The sequence below is a fragment of the Phoxinus phoxinus genome, assembly GCF_949152265.1.
Source record: "Phoxinus phoxinus genome assembly, chromosome: 18".
NCBI lineage: Eukaryota > Metazoa > Chordata > Actinopteri > Cypriniformes > Leuciscidae > Phoxinus > Phoxinus phoxinus.
This window is the reverse complement of record NC_136893.1, coordinates 1,823,452-1,845,951: the sequence shown is the minus strand read 5'-3', so window position 1 is coordinate 1,845,951 and position 22,500 is coordinate 1,823,452. Positions and strand designations below refer to the sequence as shown.

General features: G+C 41.0%; 2 protein-coding genes across 2 annotated transcripts in view; both read left to right on the top strand.

The window, feature by feature from the left end:
- Positions 1-10,882: 10,882 nt before the first annotated feature.
- egr4 (early growth response 4) lies at positions 10,883-13,314 on the top strand. Its single transcript, XM_079588892.1, has 2 exons — positions 10,883-11,134; positions 11,514-13,314. The coding sequence occupies exons 1-2, from the start codon at positions 11,038-11,040 to the stop codon at positions 12,533-12,535; spliced, it is 1,119 nt and encodes a 372-aa protein (XP_079445018.1). The 5' UTR covers positions 10,883-11,037; the 3' UTR covers positions 12,536-13,314.
- A 7,458-nt stretch (positions 13,315-20,772) lies between these two features.
- Positions 20,773-22,500, top strand: part of LOC306985995 (F-box only protein 41) — a gene marked incomplete at its 5' end in the record, with an annotated part of 17,569 nt that continues 15,841 nt past the window's right edge. Inside the window, one exon of the mRNA XM_079588827.1 lies at positions 20,773-21,374. Coding sequence (XP_079444953.1) covers positions 20,773-21,374 — 602 coding nt within the window. The remainder of the gene's footprint in view (positions 21,375-22,500) is intronic.

The following is a 22,500-nucleotide window of genomic DNA, read 5'->3' as shown; positions in this document are numbered from 1 at the left end:
TCACGTGCGACAGTCTGTCGAATCTCGACTTTATAGACTCAACCATGTTTGGTCTCGGTTTCCGGAAACAGAAACCGGCCTGTAGTTCTTATTATGTGTGTGTGTGTGTGTGTGTGTGTGTGTGTGTGTGTGTGTGTGTGTGTATAAATTAGTCCAGTTTTTGACAGTCATTTTGATGACAATATGCATGCATATATATGTATAGGCCTATAAGCTATACATATAGCCTATATAGATTGTATATATATATGCATGCATATTGTCATCAAAATGACTGTCAAAACTGGACTAATTTACCCTATAATATAGTTTTTTAAAACATACTTTACTCACAGTAAACGTCGTCAACTTAATAATATTTGAAATCCTATTTGAAAAAGTAGTTTGAGAAATCACTCTAGAATAAAACAAATAAACGCAATGACTTCTGGCATGTTTAGATCCTCTTGCATGAGTCTAAGCTGTTTGGATATGTTTCAGCTTTTGTAAAGTGCATTGCATATAGAAGAATAAAGCGTGCATATAATCTAAGCTCAGGGGATTTTTAATGAATGAAAACTAATAGGTTAATTTCAAATGTATTTATTATTATTATTATTTTGTCATTATTTTTTACATATACAGAAAGTGTTCATAGGTGTAGCTACTGCAAAAAACAAAACAAAAACAAATCTTGGTCAGTATCATTATCATTCTTCCCACTAAACACCTGATGAACAAAATGAATCCTTTGCTTCTTCACAGCATGTTGCGTTCACATTAGCACGAGCCGGGCATCCACATCTCCACCTGAGTCTCACACACTCATAAGCGAAATCTCCACGGGTGCTGAAGCTGCTGTCAGAGGGCGCCAAAGCGACTTTATGACTCATATTTGAAAACATGGCCACAGATGCAGCTGCAGTCCACATATGCGCCACGGCTCATTAGATGCTCTGGAGAAATGAAGCATTACACAACACATGATCAGATGAGGCGCAACTCGACAGTTCAGCGGAGATCTTTCATCTCGCTTTTACCGTGTGTGATCTCACATCGTTTGCATATACATGCAGTGTTTATGTAACGTGAAATCCTACTGGCGATATGAACGCGCACAGACATAATAATGCACATCTTTTGAGTGTGTGTTTGATTTAGCATGGCATCTAGAAGCATCATGCAATGCATTGCACGCGGGAAGGCTGTATGCATGTGTGTGTATGCAGAACTAGCGCTGTCCGCGGTGCTGAACTGATGCATTACCCGCAAATATCGCTGTTTCTGGTGCTAAACCGATGCATTAACCGCAAATATCGCTGTTTCTGGTGCTGAACTGATGCATTACCCGCAAATATCACTGTTTCTGGTGCTAAACTGATGCATTAACCGCAAATGTCGCTGTTTCTGGTGCTAAACTGATGCATTACCCGCAAATATCACTGTTTCTGGTGCTAAACTGATGCATTAACCGCAAATGTCGCTGTTTCTGGTGCTGAACTGATGCATTACCCGCAAATGTCGCTGTTCCTGGTGCTAAACTCATGCATTAACCGCAAATATCGCTGTTTCTGGTGCTAAACTCATGCATTAACCGCAAATGTCGCTGTTTCTGGTGCTAAACTGATGCATTAACCGCAAATGTCGCTGTTTCTGGTGCTAAACTGATGCATTAACCGCAAATGTCGCTGTTTCTGGTGCTAAACTGATGCATTAACCGCAAATGTCGCTGTTTCTGGTGCTAAACTGATGCATTACCCACAAATATCGCTGTTTCTGGTGCTAAACTGATGCATTACCCGCAAATGTCGCTGTTCCTGTTGCTAAACTGATGCATTAACCGCAAATGTCGCTGTTCCTGGTGCTAAACTCATGCATTAACCGCAAATATCGCTGTTTCTGGTGCTAAACTCATGCATTAACCGCAAATGTCGCTGTTTCTGGTGCTAAACTGATGCATTAACCGCAAATATCGCTGTTCCTGGTGCTAAAGTGATGCATTAACCGCAAATATCGCTGTTTCTGGTGCTAAACCGATGCATTAACCGCAAATATCGCTGTTTCTGGTGCTAAACCGATGCATTAACCGCAAATATCGCTGTTTCTGGTGCTGAACTCATGCATTAACCGCAAATGTCGCTGTTTCTGGTGCTAAACTGATGCATTAACCGCAAATATCGCTGTTCCTGGTGCTAAACTGATGCATTAACCGCAAATATCGCTGTTTCTGGTGCTAAACCGATGCATTAACCGCAAATATCGCTGTTTCTGGTGCTGAACTGATGCATTACCCGCAAATGTCGCTGTTCCTGGTGCTAAACCGATGCATTAACCGCAAATATCACTGTTTCTGGTGCTAAACTGATGCATTAACCGCAAATATCGCTGTTTCTGGTGCTAAACTGATGCATTACCCGCAAATATCGCTGTTTCTGGTGCTAAACTGATGCATTACCCGCAAATATCGCTGTTTCTGGTGCTAAACTGATGCATTAACCGCAAATATCGCTGTTCCTGGTGCTAAACTGATGCATTAACCGCAAATGTCGCTGTTCCTGGTGCTAAACTCATGCATTAACCGCAAATATCGCTGTTTCTGGTGCTAAACTCATGCATTAACCGCAAATGTCGCTGTTTCTGGTGCTAAACTGATGCATTAACCGCAAATATCGCTGTTCCTGGTGCTAAACTGATGCATTAACCGCAAATATCGCTGTTCATGGTGCTAAACCGATGCATTAACCGCAAATATCGCTGTTCCTGTTGCTAAACTGATGCATTAACCGCAAATGTCGCTGTTCCTGGTGCTAAACCGATGCATTAACCGCAAATATCGCTGTTCCTGTTGCTAAACTGATGCATTAACCGCAAATATCGCTGTTCCTGGTGCTAAACTGATGCATTAACCGCAAATATCGCTGTTTCTGGTGCTAAACCGATGCATTAACCGCAAATATCGCTGTTCCTGGTGCTAAACTGATGCATTAACCGCAAATATCGCTGTTCCTGGTGCTAAACTGATGCATTAACCGCAAATATCGCTGTTCCTGTTGCTAAACTGATGCATTAACCGCAAATATCGCTGTTCCTGGTGCTAAACTGATGCATTAACCGCAAATATCGCTGTTTCTGGTGCTAAACCGATGCATTAACCGCAAATATCGCTGTTCCTGGTGCTAAACTGATGCATTACCCGCAAATATCGCTGTTCCTGGTGCTAAACCGATGCATTAACCGCAAATATCGCTGTTCCTGGTGCTAAACTGATGCATTACCCGCAAATATCGCTGTTCCTGGTGCTAAACTGATGCATTACCCGCAAATATCGCTGTTCCTGGTGCTAAACTGATGCATTAACCGCAAATATCGCTGTTCCTGGTGCTAAACTGATGCATTAACCGCAAATATCGCTGTTCCTGTTGCTAAACTGATGCATTAACCGCAAATATCGCTGTTCCTGTTGCTAAACTGATGCATTAACCGCAAATATCGCTGTTCCTGTTGCTAAACTGATGCATTAACCGCAAATATCGCTGTTCCTGTTGCTAAACTGATGCATTAACCGCAAATATCGCTGTTCCTGTTGCTAAACTGATGCATTAACCGCAAATATCGCTGTTCCTGGTGCTAAACTGATGCATTAACCGCAAATATCGCTGTTCCTGTTGCTAAACTGATGCATTAACCGCAAATATCGCTGTTCCTGGTGCTAAACCGATGCATTAACCGCAAATATCGCTGTTCCTGGTGCTAAACTGATGCATTAACCGCATATATCGCTGTTCCTGGTGCTAAACTGATGCATTAACCGCAAATATCGCTGTTCCTGGTGCTAAACTGATGCATTAACTGCAAATATCGCTGTTTCTGGTGCTAAACCGATGCATTAACCGCAAATATCGCTGTTTCTGGTGCTAAACCGATGCATTAACCGCAAATATCGCTGTTCCTGGTGCTAAACCGATGCATTAACCGCAAATATCGCTGTTCCTGGTGCTAAACTGATGCATTAACCGCAAATATCGCTGTTTCTGGTGCTAAACTGATGCATTAACCGCAAATATCGCTGTTCCTGGTGCTAAACTGATGCATTACCCGCAAATATCGCTGTTTCTGGTGCTAAACTGATGCATTAACCGCAAATATCGCTGTCCCTGGTGCTAAACTGATGCATTACCCGCAAATATCGCTGTTTCTGGTGCTAAACTGATGCATTAACCGCAAATATCGCTGTTTCTGGTGCTAAACTGATGCATTAACCGCAAATATCGCTGTTTCTGGTGCTAAACTGATGCATTACCCGCAAATATCGCTGTTCCTGGTGCTAAACCGATGCATTAACCGCAAATATCGCTGTTTCTGGTGCTAAACTGATGCATTAACCGCAAATGTCGCTGTTCCTGGTGCTAAACTGATGCATTAACCGCAAATATCGCTGTTCCTGGTGTTAAACCGATGCATTAACCGCAAATATCGCTGTTTCTGGTGCTAAACTGATGCATTACCCGCAAATATCGCTGTTTCTGGTGCTAAACTGATGCATTAACCGCAAATATCGCTGTTCCTGGTGTTAAACCGATGCATTAACCGCAAATATCGCTGTTTCTGGTGCTAAACTGATGCATTAACCACAAATATCGCTGTTTCTGGTGCTAAACTGATGCATTAACCGCAAATATCGCTGTTCCTGGTGTTAAACCGATGCATTAACCGCAAATATCGCTGTTTCTGGTGCTAAACTGATGCATTAACCGCAAATGTCGCTGTTCCTGGTGCTAAACCGATGCATTAACCGCAAATATCGCTGTTTCTGGTGCTAAACTGATGCATTAACCACAAATATCGCTGTTTCTGGTGCTAAACCGATGCATTAACCGCAAATATCGCTGTTCCTGGTGCTAAACCGATGCATTAACCGCAAATATCGCTGTTTCTGGTGCTAAACTGATGCATTAACCGCAAATATCGCTGTTTCTGGTGCTAAACCGATGCATTAACCGCAAATGTCGCTGTTTCTGGTGCTAAACTGATGCATTAACCGCAAATATCGCTGTTTCTGGTGCTAAACCGATGCATTAACCGCAAATGTCGCTGTTTCTGGTGCTAAACTGATGCATTAACCGCAAATATCGCTGTTTCTGGTGCTAAACTGATGCATTAACCGCAAATATCGCTGTTCCTGGTGCTAAACTGATGCATTAACCGCAAATATCGCTGTTTCTGGTGCTAAACCGATGCATTAACCGCAAATATCGCTGTTCCTGGTGCTAAACTGATGCATTAACCGCAAATATCGCTGTTTCTGGTGCTAAACCGATGCATTAACCGCAAATATCGCTGTTCCTGGTGCTAAACCGATGCATTAACCGCAAATATCGCTGTTTCTGGTGCTAAACCGATGCATTAACCGCAAATATCGCTGTTCCTGGTGCTAAACTGATGCATTAACCGCATATATCGCTGTTCCTGGTGCTAAACTGATGCATTAACCGCAAATATCGCTGTTTCTGGTGCTAAACCGATGCATTAACCGCAAATATCGCTGTTCCTGGTGCTAAACTGATGCATTAACCGCAAATATCGCTGTTCCTGGTGCTAAACTGATGCATTAACCGCAAATATCGCTGTTCCTGGTGCTAAACCGATGCATTAACCGCAAATATCACTGTTTCTGGTGCTAAACTGATGCATTAACCGCAAATATCGCTGTTCCTGGTGCTAAACCGATGCATTAACCGCAAATATCGCTGTTTCTGGTGCTAAACTGATGCATTAACCGCATATATCGCTGTTTCTGGTGCTAAACTGATGCATTAACCGCATATATCGCTGTTTCTGGTGCTAAACTGATGCATTAACCGCAAATATTGCTGTTTCTGGTGCTAAACCGATGCATTAACCGCAAATATCGCTGTTCCTGGTGCTAAACCGATGCATTAACCGCAAATATCGCGGTTCCTGGTGCTAAACCGATGCATTAACCGCAAATATCGCTGTTTCTGGTGCTAAACTGATGCATTAACCGCAAATGTCGCTGTTCCTGGTGCTAAACCAATGCATTAACCGCAAATATCACTGTTTCTGGTGCTAAACCGATGCATTAACCGCAAATATCGCTGTTTCTGGTGCTAAACTGATGCATTAACCGCAAATATCGCTGTTTCTGGTGCTAAACCGATGCATTAACCGCAAATATCGCTGTTTCTGGTGCTAAACTGATGCATTAACTGCAAATATCGCTGTTTCTGGTGCTAAACTGATGCATTAACCGCAAATATCGCTGTTTCTGGTGCTAAACTGATGCATTAACCGCAAATATCGCTGTTTCTGGTGCTAAACCGATGCATTAACCGCAAATATCGCTGTTTCTGGTGCTAAACCGATGCATTAACCGCAAATATCGCTGTTTCTGGTGCTAAACCGATGCATTAACCGCAAATATCGCTGTTTCTGGTGCTAAACTCATGCATTAACCGCAAATATCGCTGTTTCTGGTGCTAAACTGATGCATTAACCGCAAATATCGCTGTTTCTGGTGCTAAACTGATGCATTAACCGCAAATATCGCTGTTTCTGGTGCTAAACTGATGCATTAACCGCAAATATCGCTGTTTCTGGTGCTAAACTGATGCATTAACCGCAAATATCGCTGTTTCTGGTGCTAAACTGATGCATTAACCGCATATATCGCTGTTTCTGGTGCTAAACCGATGCATTAACCGCAAATATCGCTGTTTCTGGTGCTAAACCGATGCATTAACCGCAAATATCGCTGTTTCTGGTGCTAAACCGATGCATTAACCGCAAATATCGCTGTTTCTGGTGCTAAACCGATGCATTAACCGCATATATCGCTGTTTCTGGTGCTAAACTCATGCATTAACCGCAAATATCGCTGTTTCTGGTGCTAAACCGATGCATTAACCGAAAATATCGCTGTTTCTGGTGCTAAACCGATGCATTAACCGCATATATCGCTGTTTCTGGTGCTAAACTCATGCATTAACCGCAAATATCGCTGTTTCTGGTGCTAAACTGATGCATTAACCGCAAATATCGCTGTTTCTGGTGCTAAACCGATGCATTAACCGCAAATATCGCTGTTTCTGGTGCTAAACCGATGCATTAACCGCAAATATCGCTGTTTCTGGTGCTAAACCGATGCATTAACCGCAAATATCGCTGTTTCTGGTGCTAAACCGATGCATTAACCGAAAATATCGCTGTTTCTGGTGCTAAACCGATGCATTAACCGCAAATATCGCTGTTTCTGGTGCTAAACCGATGCATTAACCGCAAATATCGCTGTTTCTGGTGCTAAACCGATGCATTAACCGAAAATATCGCTGTTTCTGGTGCTAAACTGATGCATTAACCGCATATATCGCTGTTTCTGGTGCTAAACTCATGCATTAACCGCAAATATCGCTGTTTCTGGTGCTAAACTGATGCATTACCCGCAAATATCGCTGTTTCTGGTGCTAAACTGATGCATTAACCGCATATATCGCTGTTTCTGGTGCTAAACTGATGCATTAACCGCAAATATCGCTGTTTCTGGTGCTAAACTGATGCATTAACCGCAAATATCGCTGTTCCTGGTGCTAAACTGATGCATTAACCGCAAATATCGCTGTTCCTGGTGCTAAACTGATGCATTAACCGCAAATATCGCTGTTTCTGGTGCTAAACTGATGCATTAACCGCAAATATCGCTGTTCCTGGTGCTAAACCGATGCATTAACCGCAAATATCGCTGTTCCTGGTGCTAAACCGATGCATTAACCGCAAATATCGCTGTTCCTGGTGCTAAACTGATGCATTAACCGCAAATATCGCTGTTCCTGGTGCTAAACCGATGCATTAACCGCAAATATCGCTGTTCCTGGTGCTAAACCGATGCATTAACCGCAAATATCGCTGTTCCTGGTGCTAAACCGATGCATTAACTGCAAATATCGCTGTTTCTGGTGCTAAACTGATGCATTAACCGCAAATATCGCTGTTCCTGGTGCTAAACCGATGCATTAACCGCAAATATCGCTGTTTCTGGTGCTAAACTGATGCATTAACCGCAAATATCGCTGTTCCTGGTGCTAAACCGATGCATTAACCGCAAATATCGCTGTTCCTGGTGCTAAACCGATGCATTAACCGCAAATATCGCTGTTTCTGGTGCTAAACTGATGCATTAACCGCATATATCGCTGTTTCTGGTGCTAAACTGATGCATTAACCGCAAATATCGCTGTTTCTGGTGCTAAACTGATGCATTAACCGCAAATATCGCTGTTCCTGGTGCTAAACTGATGCATTAACCGCAAATATCGCTGTTCCTGGTGCTAAACCGATGCATTAACCGCAAATATCGCTGTTTCTGGTGCTAAACTGATGCATTAACCGCATATATCGCTGTTTCTGGTGCTAAACTGATGCATTAACCGCAAATATCGCTGTTCCTGGTGCTAAACTGATGCATTAACCGCAAATATCGCTGTTTCTGGTGCTAAACTGATGCATTAACCGCATATATCGCTGTTTCTGGTGCTAAACTGATGCATTAACCGCAAATATCGCTGTTCCTGGTGCTAAACTGATGCATTAACCGCAAATATCGCTGTTTCTGGTGCTAAACTGATGCATTAACCGCATATATCGCTGTTTCTGGTGCTAAACTGATGCATTAACCGCAAATATCGCTGTTCCTGGTGCTAAACTGATGCATTAACCGCAAATATCGCTGTTCCTGGTGCTAAACCGATGCATTAACCGCAAATATCACTGTTTCTGGTGCTAAACTGATGCATTAACCGCAAATATCACTGTTTCTGGTGCTAAACCGATGCATTAACCGCAAATATCGCTGTTTCTGGTGCTAAACTGATGCATTAACCGCAAATATTGCTGTTTCTGGTGCTAAACCGATGCATTAACCGCAAATATCGCTGTTTCTGGTGCTAAACTGATGCATTAACCGCAAATATCGCTGTTCCTGGTGCTAAACTGATGCATTAACCGCAAATATCGCTGTTCCTGGTGCTAAACTGATGCATTAACCGCAAATATCGCTGTTTCTGGTGCTAAACCGATGCATTAACCGCAAATATCGCTGTTTCTGGTGCTAAACTGATGCGTTAACCGCAAATATCGCTGTTTCTGGTGCTAAACTGATGCATTAACCGCAAATATCGCTGTTCCTGGTGCTAAACTGATGCGTTAACCGCAAATATCGCTGTTCCTGGTGCTAAACCGATGCATTAACCGCAAATATCGCTGTTTCTGGTGCTAAACCGATGCATTAACCGCAAATATCGCTGTTTCTGGTGCTAAACCGATGCATTAACCGCAAATATCGCTGTTTCTGGTGCTAAACTGATGCATTAACCGCAAATATCGCTGTTTCTGGTGCTAAACCGATGCATTAACCGCAAATATCGCTGTTCCTGGTGCTAAACTGATGCATTAACCGCAAATATCGCTGTTCCTGGTGCTAAACTGATGCATTAACCGCAAATATTGCTGTTTCTGGTGCTAAACTGATGCATTAACCGCAAATATCGCTGTTTCTGGTGCTAAACCGATGCATTAACCGCAAATATCGCTGTTCCTGGTGCTAAACTGATGCATTAACCGCAAATGTCGCTGTTCCTGGTGCTAAACTGATGCATTAACCGCAAATATCGCTGTTCCTGGTGCTAAACTGATGCATTAACCGCAAATATCGCTGTTCCTGGTGCTAAACTGATGCATTAACCGCAAATATCGCTGTTTCTGGTGCTAAACCGATGCATTAACCGCAAATATCGCTGTTTCTGGTGCTAAACTGATGCATTAACCGCAAATATCGCTGTTTCTGGTGCTAAACTGATGCATTAACCGCAAATATCGCTGTTCCTGGTGCTAAACTGATGCATTAACCGCAAATATCGCTGTTCCTGGTGCTAAACCGATGCATTAACCGCAAATATTGCTGTTTCTGGTGCTAAACTGATGCATTAACCGCAAATATCGCTGTTTCTGGTGCTAAACCGATGCATTAACCGCAAATATCGCTGTTCCTGGTGCTAAACTGATGCATTAACCGCAAATATCGCTGTTCCTGGTGCTAAACTGATGCATTAACCGCAAATATCGCTGTTCCTGGTGCTAAACCGATGCATTAACCGCAAATATCGCTGTTCCTGGTGCTAAACTGATGCATTAACCGCAAATATCGCTGTTCCTGGTGCTAAACTGATGCATTAACCGCAAATATCGCTGTTCCTGGTGCTAAACTGATGCATTAACCGCAAATATCGCTGTTCCTGGTGCTAAACCAATGCATTAATGGCTAAACTAATGCGAAATGGTTGATCTGGAATCAGCTTCCCTTTACAAAGCATAATTTTTCAAGGGAACAAAGTTGATGCAGATCAACAGTTAGGATCAACCCCAATGGGACAGATTGGTGTAGATCCAAAACAAAACATACATTTTTCCTGTAACAAATCACTCTGAATGCATGCAATCGAGCCTTGTTTGTCGTTAAAGGTGTGTTATATCCGCATTGCTCGGTGTTTTCATTGTTATTATCGCTCATCTCATCGTGTGAACTCATCAGATCGTCTGTCAAAAGTCACCCGGGGCTCTTTGAGTCTGACACTGTTCCATCGCGAACATAATGGCCGCCTGTCATTCTCTAACGCGCCTCATTTTTTCCGCAATGGTCTTCAGGAAAGTCTCCGCTACGTCACGCCCCTGTGCCCATTTTCGGAGGGGAACCCCGTCACATCCTCTGGCCATATTTGGGCAAGAGCCGTCCAAAGTCTGTACACGGCGGGGAATCCTCCTGCTGACGTAGATGAGCGGTGGGCGGGGCCTCGGCCGAGCCGAACAGTATAAAAGGAGGACGAGGAATTCCAGCAAAACGAATCGACGGAGACCAGAACCTGAAGGAAGCCAAACGAGCTCTCACTGCAACGAGGAAAAGGGAATCCCAAAGCATTACCTTGAAGGATTGCCTTATTATTCCCACGACATTCCTTGTGGATTTTTCTGCTTCGTATTCACATCGCCATAATGCTGAACACGGTGGACTTCAGCGCTCTGGATCTGCTATGCGCTCAAACGTTCCCTCAGGAGGGACAATCTTCCCCTCAGAATCAACCTGATGCTGGTGAGTACATACAATCTGTACAGCCTGACTTCATGCAATGCATTGATGCACAATATTGTCATATTAGATGCAATGCTCTTATAAATAAGGTTATAAGAGCATTGCATCGACCATTAACATCCATTAAATCTTTGCATTGCACAAAAGGTTTTTTAGATTTTTAAATGTTTTAACAGAACTGATCTCTGAAAGGGAACCAAAATGGTTCTTCTATCTATGCATCGCTGCAAAAACCTTTATTTTTAAGAGAGTGCATATTGTAAAATGACATGCAATGCACAAAATATAAGAGCAGATCAGTCGTTAGACATCATGAGTTGGGATGTGCTGATGCAGTGAGTCAACGTTATGTAACGCTCCTCTCCTCTTTCTCCCGCAGCTTTCGGTCTGTTGAAGCCTAAAGCAGAGCCGATGGACGCCGGTTTCCCCGAGTGCTCCAGCGACGGGTTCCCCCCGTCCCCGCAGGTCTACACCGGCAGCTTCTACACGGAGACCGGCCCGTACAGCGCGGACGCGCTTCTCAACATCCTCACGGAGATCGTCGGCATCTCCACAGCTCCCGATAACTTCCCGGGAATGTCTCGTGGGAGCGCGCTCTCGCGCCAGGAGTCGCTGTTATCCACCGGGAGCTCGTTGGGATCACCGGAATCTCTCTGCAACGACTCGTCGGATGAGTTCGCGGACATGAGTGCGCAACAGTTCACGGTTAAGAGCGAGTTTGGGAGCAGTTGCAACGGAGGGGATTTTTTCGATGGCTTCGTTACTTCTCACGAGCCTTCGGACCTGGATGACATCATTGACCTGCTCTCTCCACTGGGTCCCGAGACGGACTTGATTTTGGACACGTGGATCAAGCAAGAGCCCTTGGAACAAGCAAGCGCGCTTAACTTTTCACCGAACTTCCAGATTCCCGCAGCAGCGGCAACTTCCCATGAAAACAGCCTTTATAGGAGCATCGCGTTCCCGGGATTCGGCTGCGCAACGACCGCGCTCGCCGACGCGCTGGACTCGCTCCTCTCCACCAACACGCTCGCGCAAAGAAGCAAACCGCGCGCTAGGAAAGGCGCGCCCCGCGAGAAGCCATTCTCCTGCCCGATTGAGAGCTGCGAGCGTCGCTTTTCCCGCTCCGATGAGCTCAATCGCCACGTGCGCATTCACACCGGACACAAGCCCTTCCAGTGCCGCGTGTGCCTGCGTTGCTTCAGCCGCAGCGACCATCTCACCACTCACATGCGCACGCACACCGGAGAGAAGCCGTTCTCCTGCGACGTGTGCGGGCGTCGCTTCGCGCGCAGCGACGAGAGGAAGCGGCACGGTCGCGTGCATCTCAAACAGCGCGAGAGGATGCAGCAGAAAACTGAGCTTCTCGCCGCGTGCGCGTTCGAGCTCCAGTGCGCGTGAGCGCCAGTTCCCTCTCAATCGGTTCTGCCCGTTCTGGGAAGTTTATGGCTCGAGCGCAACGCGGTTCAATGCAAGAGACGCTGAGCTGGAGGAGGACGCGTCTGAAGCTGGGCGAGCGTCACACGCGATGTGTTGATGAAGATGATGATGATGCGCGAGCCTGGCATGCGGATGAATGAACGCTTATAAACACTCATTTACTGTCTGCAAAGCCAGACGCGTTCCAGCACTTCCGGTGGACAGCAACACACACTCTCAGTGTCGGAGAGGGTTGATGACTCGAACCTCATGTTGTTTATGAAATATGCATGTCTTGATGTGAACGTGCACTTGTGTTACCCCGCTGTGGCATGCGACACGTGATGTCCGGTTCAACTTGTATTTTGATACATCACTTTATAAAGCACACGAGAAGAGCTCTATATATTTGTACGTTATTGATTGTAATTTTTGTATCGTCGATTTTCAAGAGAGTATATATAAAAAAATCTATCTTATAGGTTTTCATAAGTGATTGTATTCCACTTTCGACAGTAGAATGTGTTCGGTTGGTTCTTGGGAACCTGATGCGCTGACTATAGAGTATTTCTGTAAAACTTCAACATCGTAGTGGAGTTGCAGTAGCACACTTATGTGCAGATCACTTCCGGTTCCGTCTGGAATCGCTGTTGTTGTCTATTCGCCTTTGAAAACTGTCCTCGTGCAACGAAACGCTGTTAATGCCTTGTGGATATTTGAGGCTATACTGAATGTTTCAAATAAAACTTTATTTATTGACATTACTTGTGTTGTGTTTATGTGATATCTACAACTAAACACACATCCACACTTTAGAAAACTAATGTTTGGACACACACACTCATTAGATATTAGTGCTACTTTACACATTTTACAATGCTCTGTAACCTCTCTAACTGGTTTTAATTAAGTGAAAAATATATGATTTAGTATAGCTGAATAAACCCAATAGGCAAACAAAGTACATGAATTTATACCAACAAAATAACATTTTATGGGTTAAATCAAGAAGAAAAAGTGCACCAGCTTTTACAGTTTAGTGTATTCATTTAAACTATGAAATATTAAGCATGTCCAAACTTTTGGTGTATAAGCCAAACATAATGTAACAAAATAGTATATAAATAAACAAAAGAAATTACATTTTTTACACAAGAAAAAAAAACGTTAAAATAAAAAATGAGTAAATATACAAAAAAAAAACGTAATTAGGCTACTTTACACAATTCATTACATTATTGTTTTTATATTGTACTTTTCCTTTATTTAGGGTAATAAAATACAAATTATGATAAATAATTGATCATAAAGTTGTCATAACACTTTAAAAATCAAGAATTTATATATATATATATATATATATATATTGTATATTGTGGTGACAGACAATTAAATAAATACATTAATTAAGTTTTTCATTTGACTGTAAAAAAATATTGAAGAATCGTTTTTAGCAATTAAACAAGTCACTGATTTCACATTTCATACAGGAAATAAACCAAAAAGAAAAACGAATGTATGAAGAAATAAAGCGCGTCATTAATGTAAAAATATTGTAAAATTAAGTTCTTTTTTTTATTGCACATTTCCTGTATATAAAATTTGAATTTCATACAGGCAATAAAATAAAAATAAAGAAGAATCAAATAAACGTTAAAAAAAATGGAATACAGACAACAGATAAATCAAGTTTTTCAATATTATAAATAAATAATATTTTTTATATTATACTTTTCCTATATTTTAGCGGCAACACTTTACAATAAGGTTCATTTTCTAACATTAGTTAACACGAACTAATAATGAACTGCACTTTTATAGCATTTATTAATCTTTGTTGATGTTAATTTCAACATTTAGTAATACTTTATTTAAATATTGTTAACGTTAGTTAATGCGCTGTGAACTAACATGAACAAACAACAGCTGTATTACCGTTAACAAAGATGAACAAATAAAGTAAAAATGTATTCCTCATAGTTAGTTACTAATGTTAACTAATGAACCTTATTGTAAAGTATTACCATTTTAGCAGTTAAAAATGTTAACCTTATTGTTTTATATTAAGCGCATACTGTGAAGTAACAGCGGATTTCAAACAAACCCACTCGTTCCAGATTCTGAGCTTCAGCACCACGAGTCATGTGGCCAGCGCCGCTCGCGCGCAGGCGCGTGCCCGACGCTCGTGTGCACAAAGATGCGTTTTTCTTACCTCTTTTCTTACAGTCCTCCTGTAGTGACGTCAGAGGCTGCTCGTGCACGGACGGTCTCGATGAGTTGTGCGGGTCTGTGGAAGACAGGAGTCCAGACAGAGTGAAAGCGCGGACGCGTCTCGGAACCGGAGAACCGGAGAACCGGAGGGTTTTACTGACGGGCTCGGTGAGCATGAGAACTCACAGTGATACTGACATGATTAATGCTGCACATGCTTTTGAATAACAGGCTGAGCTCGCGCTGCATGCTTATGGATGATGATGCACGTGAAGTTATTGGGCTGGGTCGCGTGCGTGATTCACACACATCAGACAGATTCCGATGCATAAGATATGATGACCAAATTCATTCACTTTCTATGGCGCCTGTATATGTTTCCTTACATTATAATCGCGATGATAAAACAACATAAACGAACCTTAAATGAGAAATAAATGGGCTCTTTGGGCTGAACAGTGTGCATTTTCATGATTGATGTGCACAGGCATATTTCTAGACTGTATTTCATAATCACGGTGTTAACGGAGCAAGACTCGGACAGCTTTTGTCTTCATCATATTCATGCGGAAATAATGCGGAGCGCGCGCACAGAGTCATGCATGAATTCCGATACGTCACTTAGAATCTTTCACACACACACACGCGCGCGCGCGCACACACACAGTTCACTTCATGTGTGTGAATCTGAACCCGTTGAACTTATGTTGAAAATAGAATTTACATCGAAATAACATCAATAATTCTTCATTAGTCAAACTTTTAAATGGTAGTGTTTATTGAAGACATTATAGCGTTCTGGGAATAAAGTGTTCCCCACACACACACACTCACACACACTTACAGAGAGATGGAGAGACAATTACTACATACCTGATATCCTAGTAGACACATAATTAGATAAATGAATAAAGTAAAAGAACAAACATCAAAGAGAGGGTGATGCAAGAAAATGAAATATATATGTGGCGATGTTGCTATATAGTGCAAAACGATTTATTTAAACAATTGTGAGACATACCTTGAACAAATACATACCCTAAAACAACACAAGGGTACCAGTAGCCGTCCGGTGACTCTAAACATGATCAAAGGAGAAAAAACACTTTATACTTACAAGTGTAGATGTAACATGAGTGTAACAAGTGTAGATGTAACATGAGTGTAACAAGTGTAGATGTAACATGAGTGTAACAGGTGTAGATGTAGCATGAGTGTAACAAGTGTAGATGTAACATGAGTGTAACAAGTGTAGATGTAACATGAGTGTAACAAGTGTAGATGTAGCATGAGTGTAACAAGTGTAGATGTAACATGAGTGTAACAAGTGTAGATGTAACATGAGTGTGACAAGTGTAGATGTAACATGAGTGTAACAAGTGTAGATGTAACATGAGTGTGACAAGTGTAGATGTAACATGAGTGTAACAGGTGTAGATGTAACATGAGTGTAACAGGTGTAGATGTAACATGAGTGTAACAAGTGTAGATGTAGCATGAGTGTAACACGTGTAGATGTAGCATGAGTGTAACAAGTGTAGATGTAGCATGAGTGTGACAAGTGTAGATGTAGCATGAGTGTGACAAGTGTAGATGTAACATGAGTGTGACAAGTGTAGATTTGTGTGACAAGTGTGTCAAGTGTAGATGTAACATGAGTGTAACAGGTGTAGATGTAACATGAGTGTAACAAGTGTAGATGTAACATGAGTGTAACAGGTGTAGATGTAACATGAGTGTAACAAGTGTAGATGTAGCATGAGTGTAACAAGTGTAGATGTAACATGAGTGTAACAGGTGTAGATGTAACATGAGTGTAACAGGTGTAGATGTAGCATGAGTGTAACAGGTGTAGATGTAGCATGAGTGTAACAGGTGTAGATGTAACATGAGTGTAACAGGTGTAGATGTAGCATGAGTGTGACAAGTGTAGATGTAACATGAGTGTAACAGGTGTAGATGTAGCATGAGTGTAACAGGTGTAGATGGAACATGAGTGTAACAGGTGTAGATGTAACATGAGTGTAACAGGTGTAGATGTAACATGAGTGTAACAGGTGTAGATGTAACATGAGTGTGACAAGTGTAGATGTAACATGAGTGTGACAAGTGTAGATGTAACATGAGTGCAACAAATTCAAACTGCAACAAATTATGTGTTGCCACTAGTGTACTATTTATAATTGATTGGATGATACTAATGTTAGATGTGTCGTTTCCCTTTTTTCCTTTGCAGGTGCAATAAGTCTGCATGAGCCTTTTTGGACTAAAATGCTTCTGGGACCCTCCTAAAAGAATTCTGAAACAAACAAACAGCTGAAACAATTGTGAAATGCTCCTGAAACAAACGCTATTGAAAAATTGTTGAAACACTTTTGAAACTAACGCTACTTAAACGATTCGTAAATGCTACTGAAATTATTCAAAAAAGCTACTGAAACACTATCAAAGTGATTCAGAAACAATTCTGAAATGCAACTGAAATGCTACTGACATTACTGAAGCACTACTGAAATTAATGCTACTCCAACGATTAGGAAACGTAACTGAAAACTGACTAAAAACATCCTAAAACGCAACTGAAACAACTAACATCTTGAAACGCTAATGTAACATTACTGAAACAACTAACATCTTGAAACGCTAATGAAATAATACTAAAACAAACATCCTGAAACGCTATTGTAACATTACTGAAACAAACATCCTGAAACTCTATTGTAACATTACTGAAACAAACATCCTGAAACTCTATTGTAACATTACTGAAATAAACATCCTGTAACGCTATTGTAACATTACTGAAATAAACATCCTGAAACTCTATTGTAACATTACTGAAACAAACATCCTGAAACTCTATTGTAACATTACTGAAACAAACATCCTGAAACTCTATTGTAACATTACTGAAATAAACATCCTGAAACGCTATTGTAACATTACTGAAACAAACATCCTGAAACTCTATTGTAACATTACTGAAACAAACATCCTGAAACGCTATTGTAACATTACTGAAACAAACATCCTGAAACGCTATTGTAACATTACTGAAACAAACATCCTTAAAACGCTATTGTAACATTACTGAAACAAACATCCTGAAACGCTATTGTAACATTACTGAAACAAACATCCTGAAACTCTATTGTAACATTACTGAAACAAACATCCTGAAACGAACATCCTGAAACACTATTGTAACATTACTGAAACGAACATCCTGAAACGCTATTGTAACATTACTGAAACAAACATCCTGAAACGCTATTGTAACATTACTGAAATAAACATCCTGAAACGCTATTGTAACATTACTGAAACAAACATCCTGAAACTCTATTGTAACATTACTGAAACAAACATCCTGAAACTCTATTGTAACATTACTGAAACAAAAATCCTTAAAACGCTGTTGTAACATTACTGAAACAAACATCCTGAAACTCTATTGTAACATTACTGACACAAACATCCTGAAACGCTATTGTAACATTACTGAAACAAACATCCTGAAACTCTATTGTAACATTACTGAAACAAACATCCTGAAACTCTATTGTAACATTACTGAAACAAACATCCTGAAACTCTATTGTAACATTACTGAAACAAACATCCTGAAACTCTATTGTAACATTACTGAAACAAACATCCTGAAACTCTATTGTAACATTACTGAAACAAACATCCTGAAACTCTATTGTAACATTACTGAAACAAAAATCCTTAAAACGCTGTTGTAACATTACTGAAACAAACATCCTGAAACTCTATTGTAACATTACTGAAACAAAAATCCTTAAAACGCTGTTGTAACATTACTGAAACAAACATCCTGAAACGCTATTGTAACATTACTGAAACAAACATCCTGAAACGCTATTGTAACATTACTGAAACAAAAATCCTTAAAACGCTGTTGTTACATTACTGAAACAAACATCCTGAAACTCTATTGTAACATTACTGACACAAACATCCTGAAACTCTATTGTAACATTACTGAAACAAAAATCCTTAAAACGCTGTTGTAACATTACTGAAACAAACATCCTGAAACGCTATTGTAACATTACTGAAACAAACATCCTGAAACGCTATTGTAACATTACTGAAACAAAAATCCTTAAAACGCTGTTGTAACATTACTGAAACAAACATCCTGAAACGCTATTGTAACATTACTGAAACAAACATCCTGAAACGCTATTGTAACATTACTGAAACAAACATCCTGAAACTCTATTGTAACATTACTGAAACAAACATCCTGAAACTCTATTGTAACATTACTGAAACAAACATCCTGAAACTCTATTGTAACATTACTGAAACAAAAATCCTTAAAACGCTATTGTAACATTACTGAAACAAACATCCTGAAACGCTGTTGTAACATTACTGAAACAAACATCCTGAAACTCTATTGTAACATTACTGAAACAAACATCCTGGAACTCTATTGTAACATTACTGAAACAAACATCCTGAAACTCTATTGTAACATTACTGAAACAAACATCCTGAAACGCTATTGTAACATTACTGAAACAAAAATCCTGAAACTCTATTGTAACATTACTGAAACAAACATCCTGAAACGCTATTGTAACATTACTGAAACAAACATCCTGAAACTCTATTGTAACATTACTGAAACAAACATCCTGAAACTCTATTGTAACATTACTGAAACAAACATCCTGAAACTCTATTGTAACATTACTGAAACAAACATCCTGAAACTCTATTGTAACATTACTGAAACAAAAATCCTTAAAACGCTATTGTAACATTACTGAAACAAACATCCTGAAACGCTATTGTAACATTACTGAAACAAACATCCTGAAACTCTATTGTAACATTACTGAAACAAACATCCTGAAACTCTATTGTAACATTACTGAAACAAACATCCTGAAACTCTATTGTAACATTACTGAAACAAACATCCTGAAACTCTATTGTAACATTACTGAAACAAAAATCCTTAAAACGCTATTGTAACATTACTGAAACAAACATCCTGAAACGCTGTTGTAACATTACTGAAACAAACATCCTGAAACTCTATTGTAACATTACTGAAACAAACATCCTGAAACTCTATTGTAACATTACTGAAACAAACATCCTGAAACTCTATTGTAACATTACTGAAACAAACATCCTGAAACTCTATTGTAACATTACTGAAACAAAAATCCTTAAAACGCTATTGTAACATTACTGAAACAAACATCCTGAAACGCTGTTGTAACATTACTGAAACAAACATCCTGAAACTCTATTGTAACATTACTGAAACAAACATCCTGAAACTCTATTGTAACATTACTGAAACAAAAATCCTTAAAACGCTGTTGTAACATTACTGAAACAAACATCCTGAAACGCTATTGTAACATTACTGAAACAAACATCCTGAAACGCTATTGTAACATTACTGAAACAAACATCCTGAAACTCTATTGTAACATTTCATCCTGAAACGCTATTGTAACATTACTGAAACAAACATCCTGAAACGCTATTGTAACATTACTGAAACAAACATCCTTAAAACGCTATTGTAACATTACTGAAACAAACATCCTGAAACGCTATTGTAACATTACTGAAACAAACATCCTTAAAACGCTATTGTAACATTACTGAAACAAACATCCTGAAACGCTATTGTAACATTACTGAAACAAACATCCTGAAACGCTATTGTAACATTACTGAAACAAACATCTTGAAACGCTATTGTAACATTACTGAAACAAACATCCTGAAACTCTATTGTAACATTACTGAAACAAACATCCTGAAACGAACATCCTGAAACACTATTGTAACATTACTGAAACAAACATCCTGAAACAAACATCCTGAAACAAACATCCTGAAACAAACATCCTGAAACGCTACTGTAACTACAGAAATGCTCTCTGAATGACCTCAGCATGAGACTCTGGAGTTGTTCTTCGAGCGCGTGAGCACATCGTCGTGGGATGTCGACCAGCACTGAGCTGCCGTTGTGCTGCCCGACCTGTGGAGAGGCGTGTGGGTTTGGAGAGCGCCTGTCCAGCATCCACTCCTGCCAGAAACTCTGTCTGAACACAAGACGAAGCTCCGAGGGGGGCCTGATGTCCCTGCACGCCCAGCGAGAGAGAGATATGCCTCATCCACTACGCCTGGAGCTCTTGGACACCCTGAGTTTGGCGACCCGAAAGATCCTGATCCAGAGGGACTCGCCGTCCTCAGTGCTCGCGGTCTCCGTGACCTCCAGGGAGGCAGACGCTGGTCACGCCGTGGCCCAGATGGGGGTCCCGTGGCTGGGCAGGCTCGCGCTGGAGGCCCGGCTTCAGCAACTGGCTCTGGAGGTGCAGGAGCGCGTGACGCTCAAACTGGAGGCTCTGCAGGACGAGGTGAGGAGGAGGAGCGTGGAGGTGAGGAGAGCCAGGAGAGAGAGCGAGCTGATGCACAGAGAGAAGCGAGAGGCCGAGGAGAAGGCGGCCCAACTGGAGCGTCAGGTGGATATATCCGTCGAGATGCTGGCCAGACTCAGATACGAGCTGAGAGAGAGAGACGAGCAACTCCGACGCAAACAACAGTGAGTGTTTAGATTAGAGAATCTGTGACCCTGGACCACAAAACCAGTCAAATGGATTTTTTTTTTAATTGAGATTATACATCATCTGAAAGCTGAGTAAATAATCTCTCCTTTGATGTGTGGTTTGTTAGGATAGGACAATATTTGGTCGAGACACAACTATTGAAAATCTGGAATCTGAGGGAGCAAAAAAATCTAAACATTGAGAAAATCTCCTTTGAAGTTGTGCATTTATGTTCACGATTGTGCTGCATTTACTCACAAAAATACATGTTTTATATATTTACGGTAGGACATTTACTAAATATCTTCATGGAACATGATCTTGATATCCTCATGATTTTTGGCATAAAAGAAAAATCAATCATTTTGACCCATACAATGTATTGTTGGCTTTGCCCGTGCGACTTATGACTGGTTTTGTGATCCAGAGACATATTTCAGCAATAGGGCTGCGCAATTAATCGAAATGAAACCGCTCGTGATCTGGCAAAGGCTGCGATTATTTTATGTGCAGCTTGTCAGTGAAGTACGGCTCTGTGACCAGCAGTAAATGGTGCATCTGAACACCAGAGGGCGTCTCTCACACACACACACACACCAAATATGCCCCGCAAAAGTACGATAACACACGTCATTCCAGGAAACCTCGCTGTAGCCGTATATACAGAAGATCGAAACGCTTTGATTGATTAAACACGACTAATAAACACACGACTGCCTTATTCTGTGTCAGAAGCGCATCATCTCACAGAAGGAGGAGCTCAGCTGTCGTCATGAAGTGAGTTTGGAGGAAAAGCATGTTATTAAATGTCTTTTGTTGGACAAGAGGCTCATAAATGCTTCTCATGTTTGGAAAGATGTTTGACACGTGTTGCTTTTTCAAATGCACGTTATAAGCGACTCAAACCCGCAGTGCTTTCAGAGTGAGCCGCGTTTACAGAGCCGTGCTTCACTGACAAGCTGCGCATTACTAATAATCAGACTTTGCCATTTCAAAATCACGATAAGCCAAATCAGTTTAAGGAGATTTCATCTTAATTTTGATTAATCGTGCAGCCCTATTCAGCAAACAAAAATGGTCATCTGAAACGGTAAAAAAATCTTTTTCTGTTTTGCACGAAAT

Coding starts and splice junctions, on each gene's coding strand:
- egr4 (XM_079588892.1), top strand. CDS start 11,038: ATGCTGAACACGGTGGACTTCAGCGCTCTGGATCTGCTATGCGCTCAA. Junction 11,135..11,513: donor TCAGAATCAACCTGATGCTG/GTGAGTACATAC, acceptor TTTCTCCCGCAG/CTTTCGGTCTGTTGAAGCCT.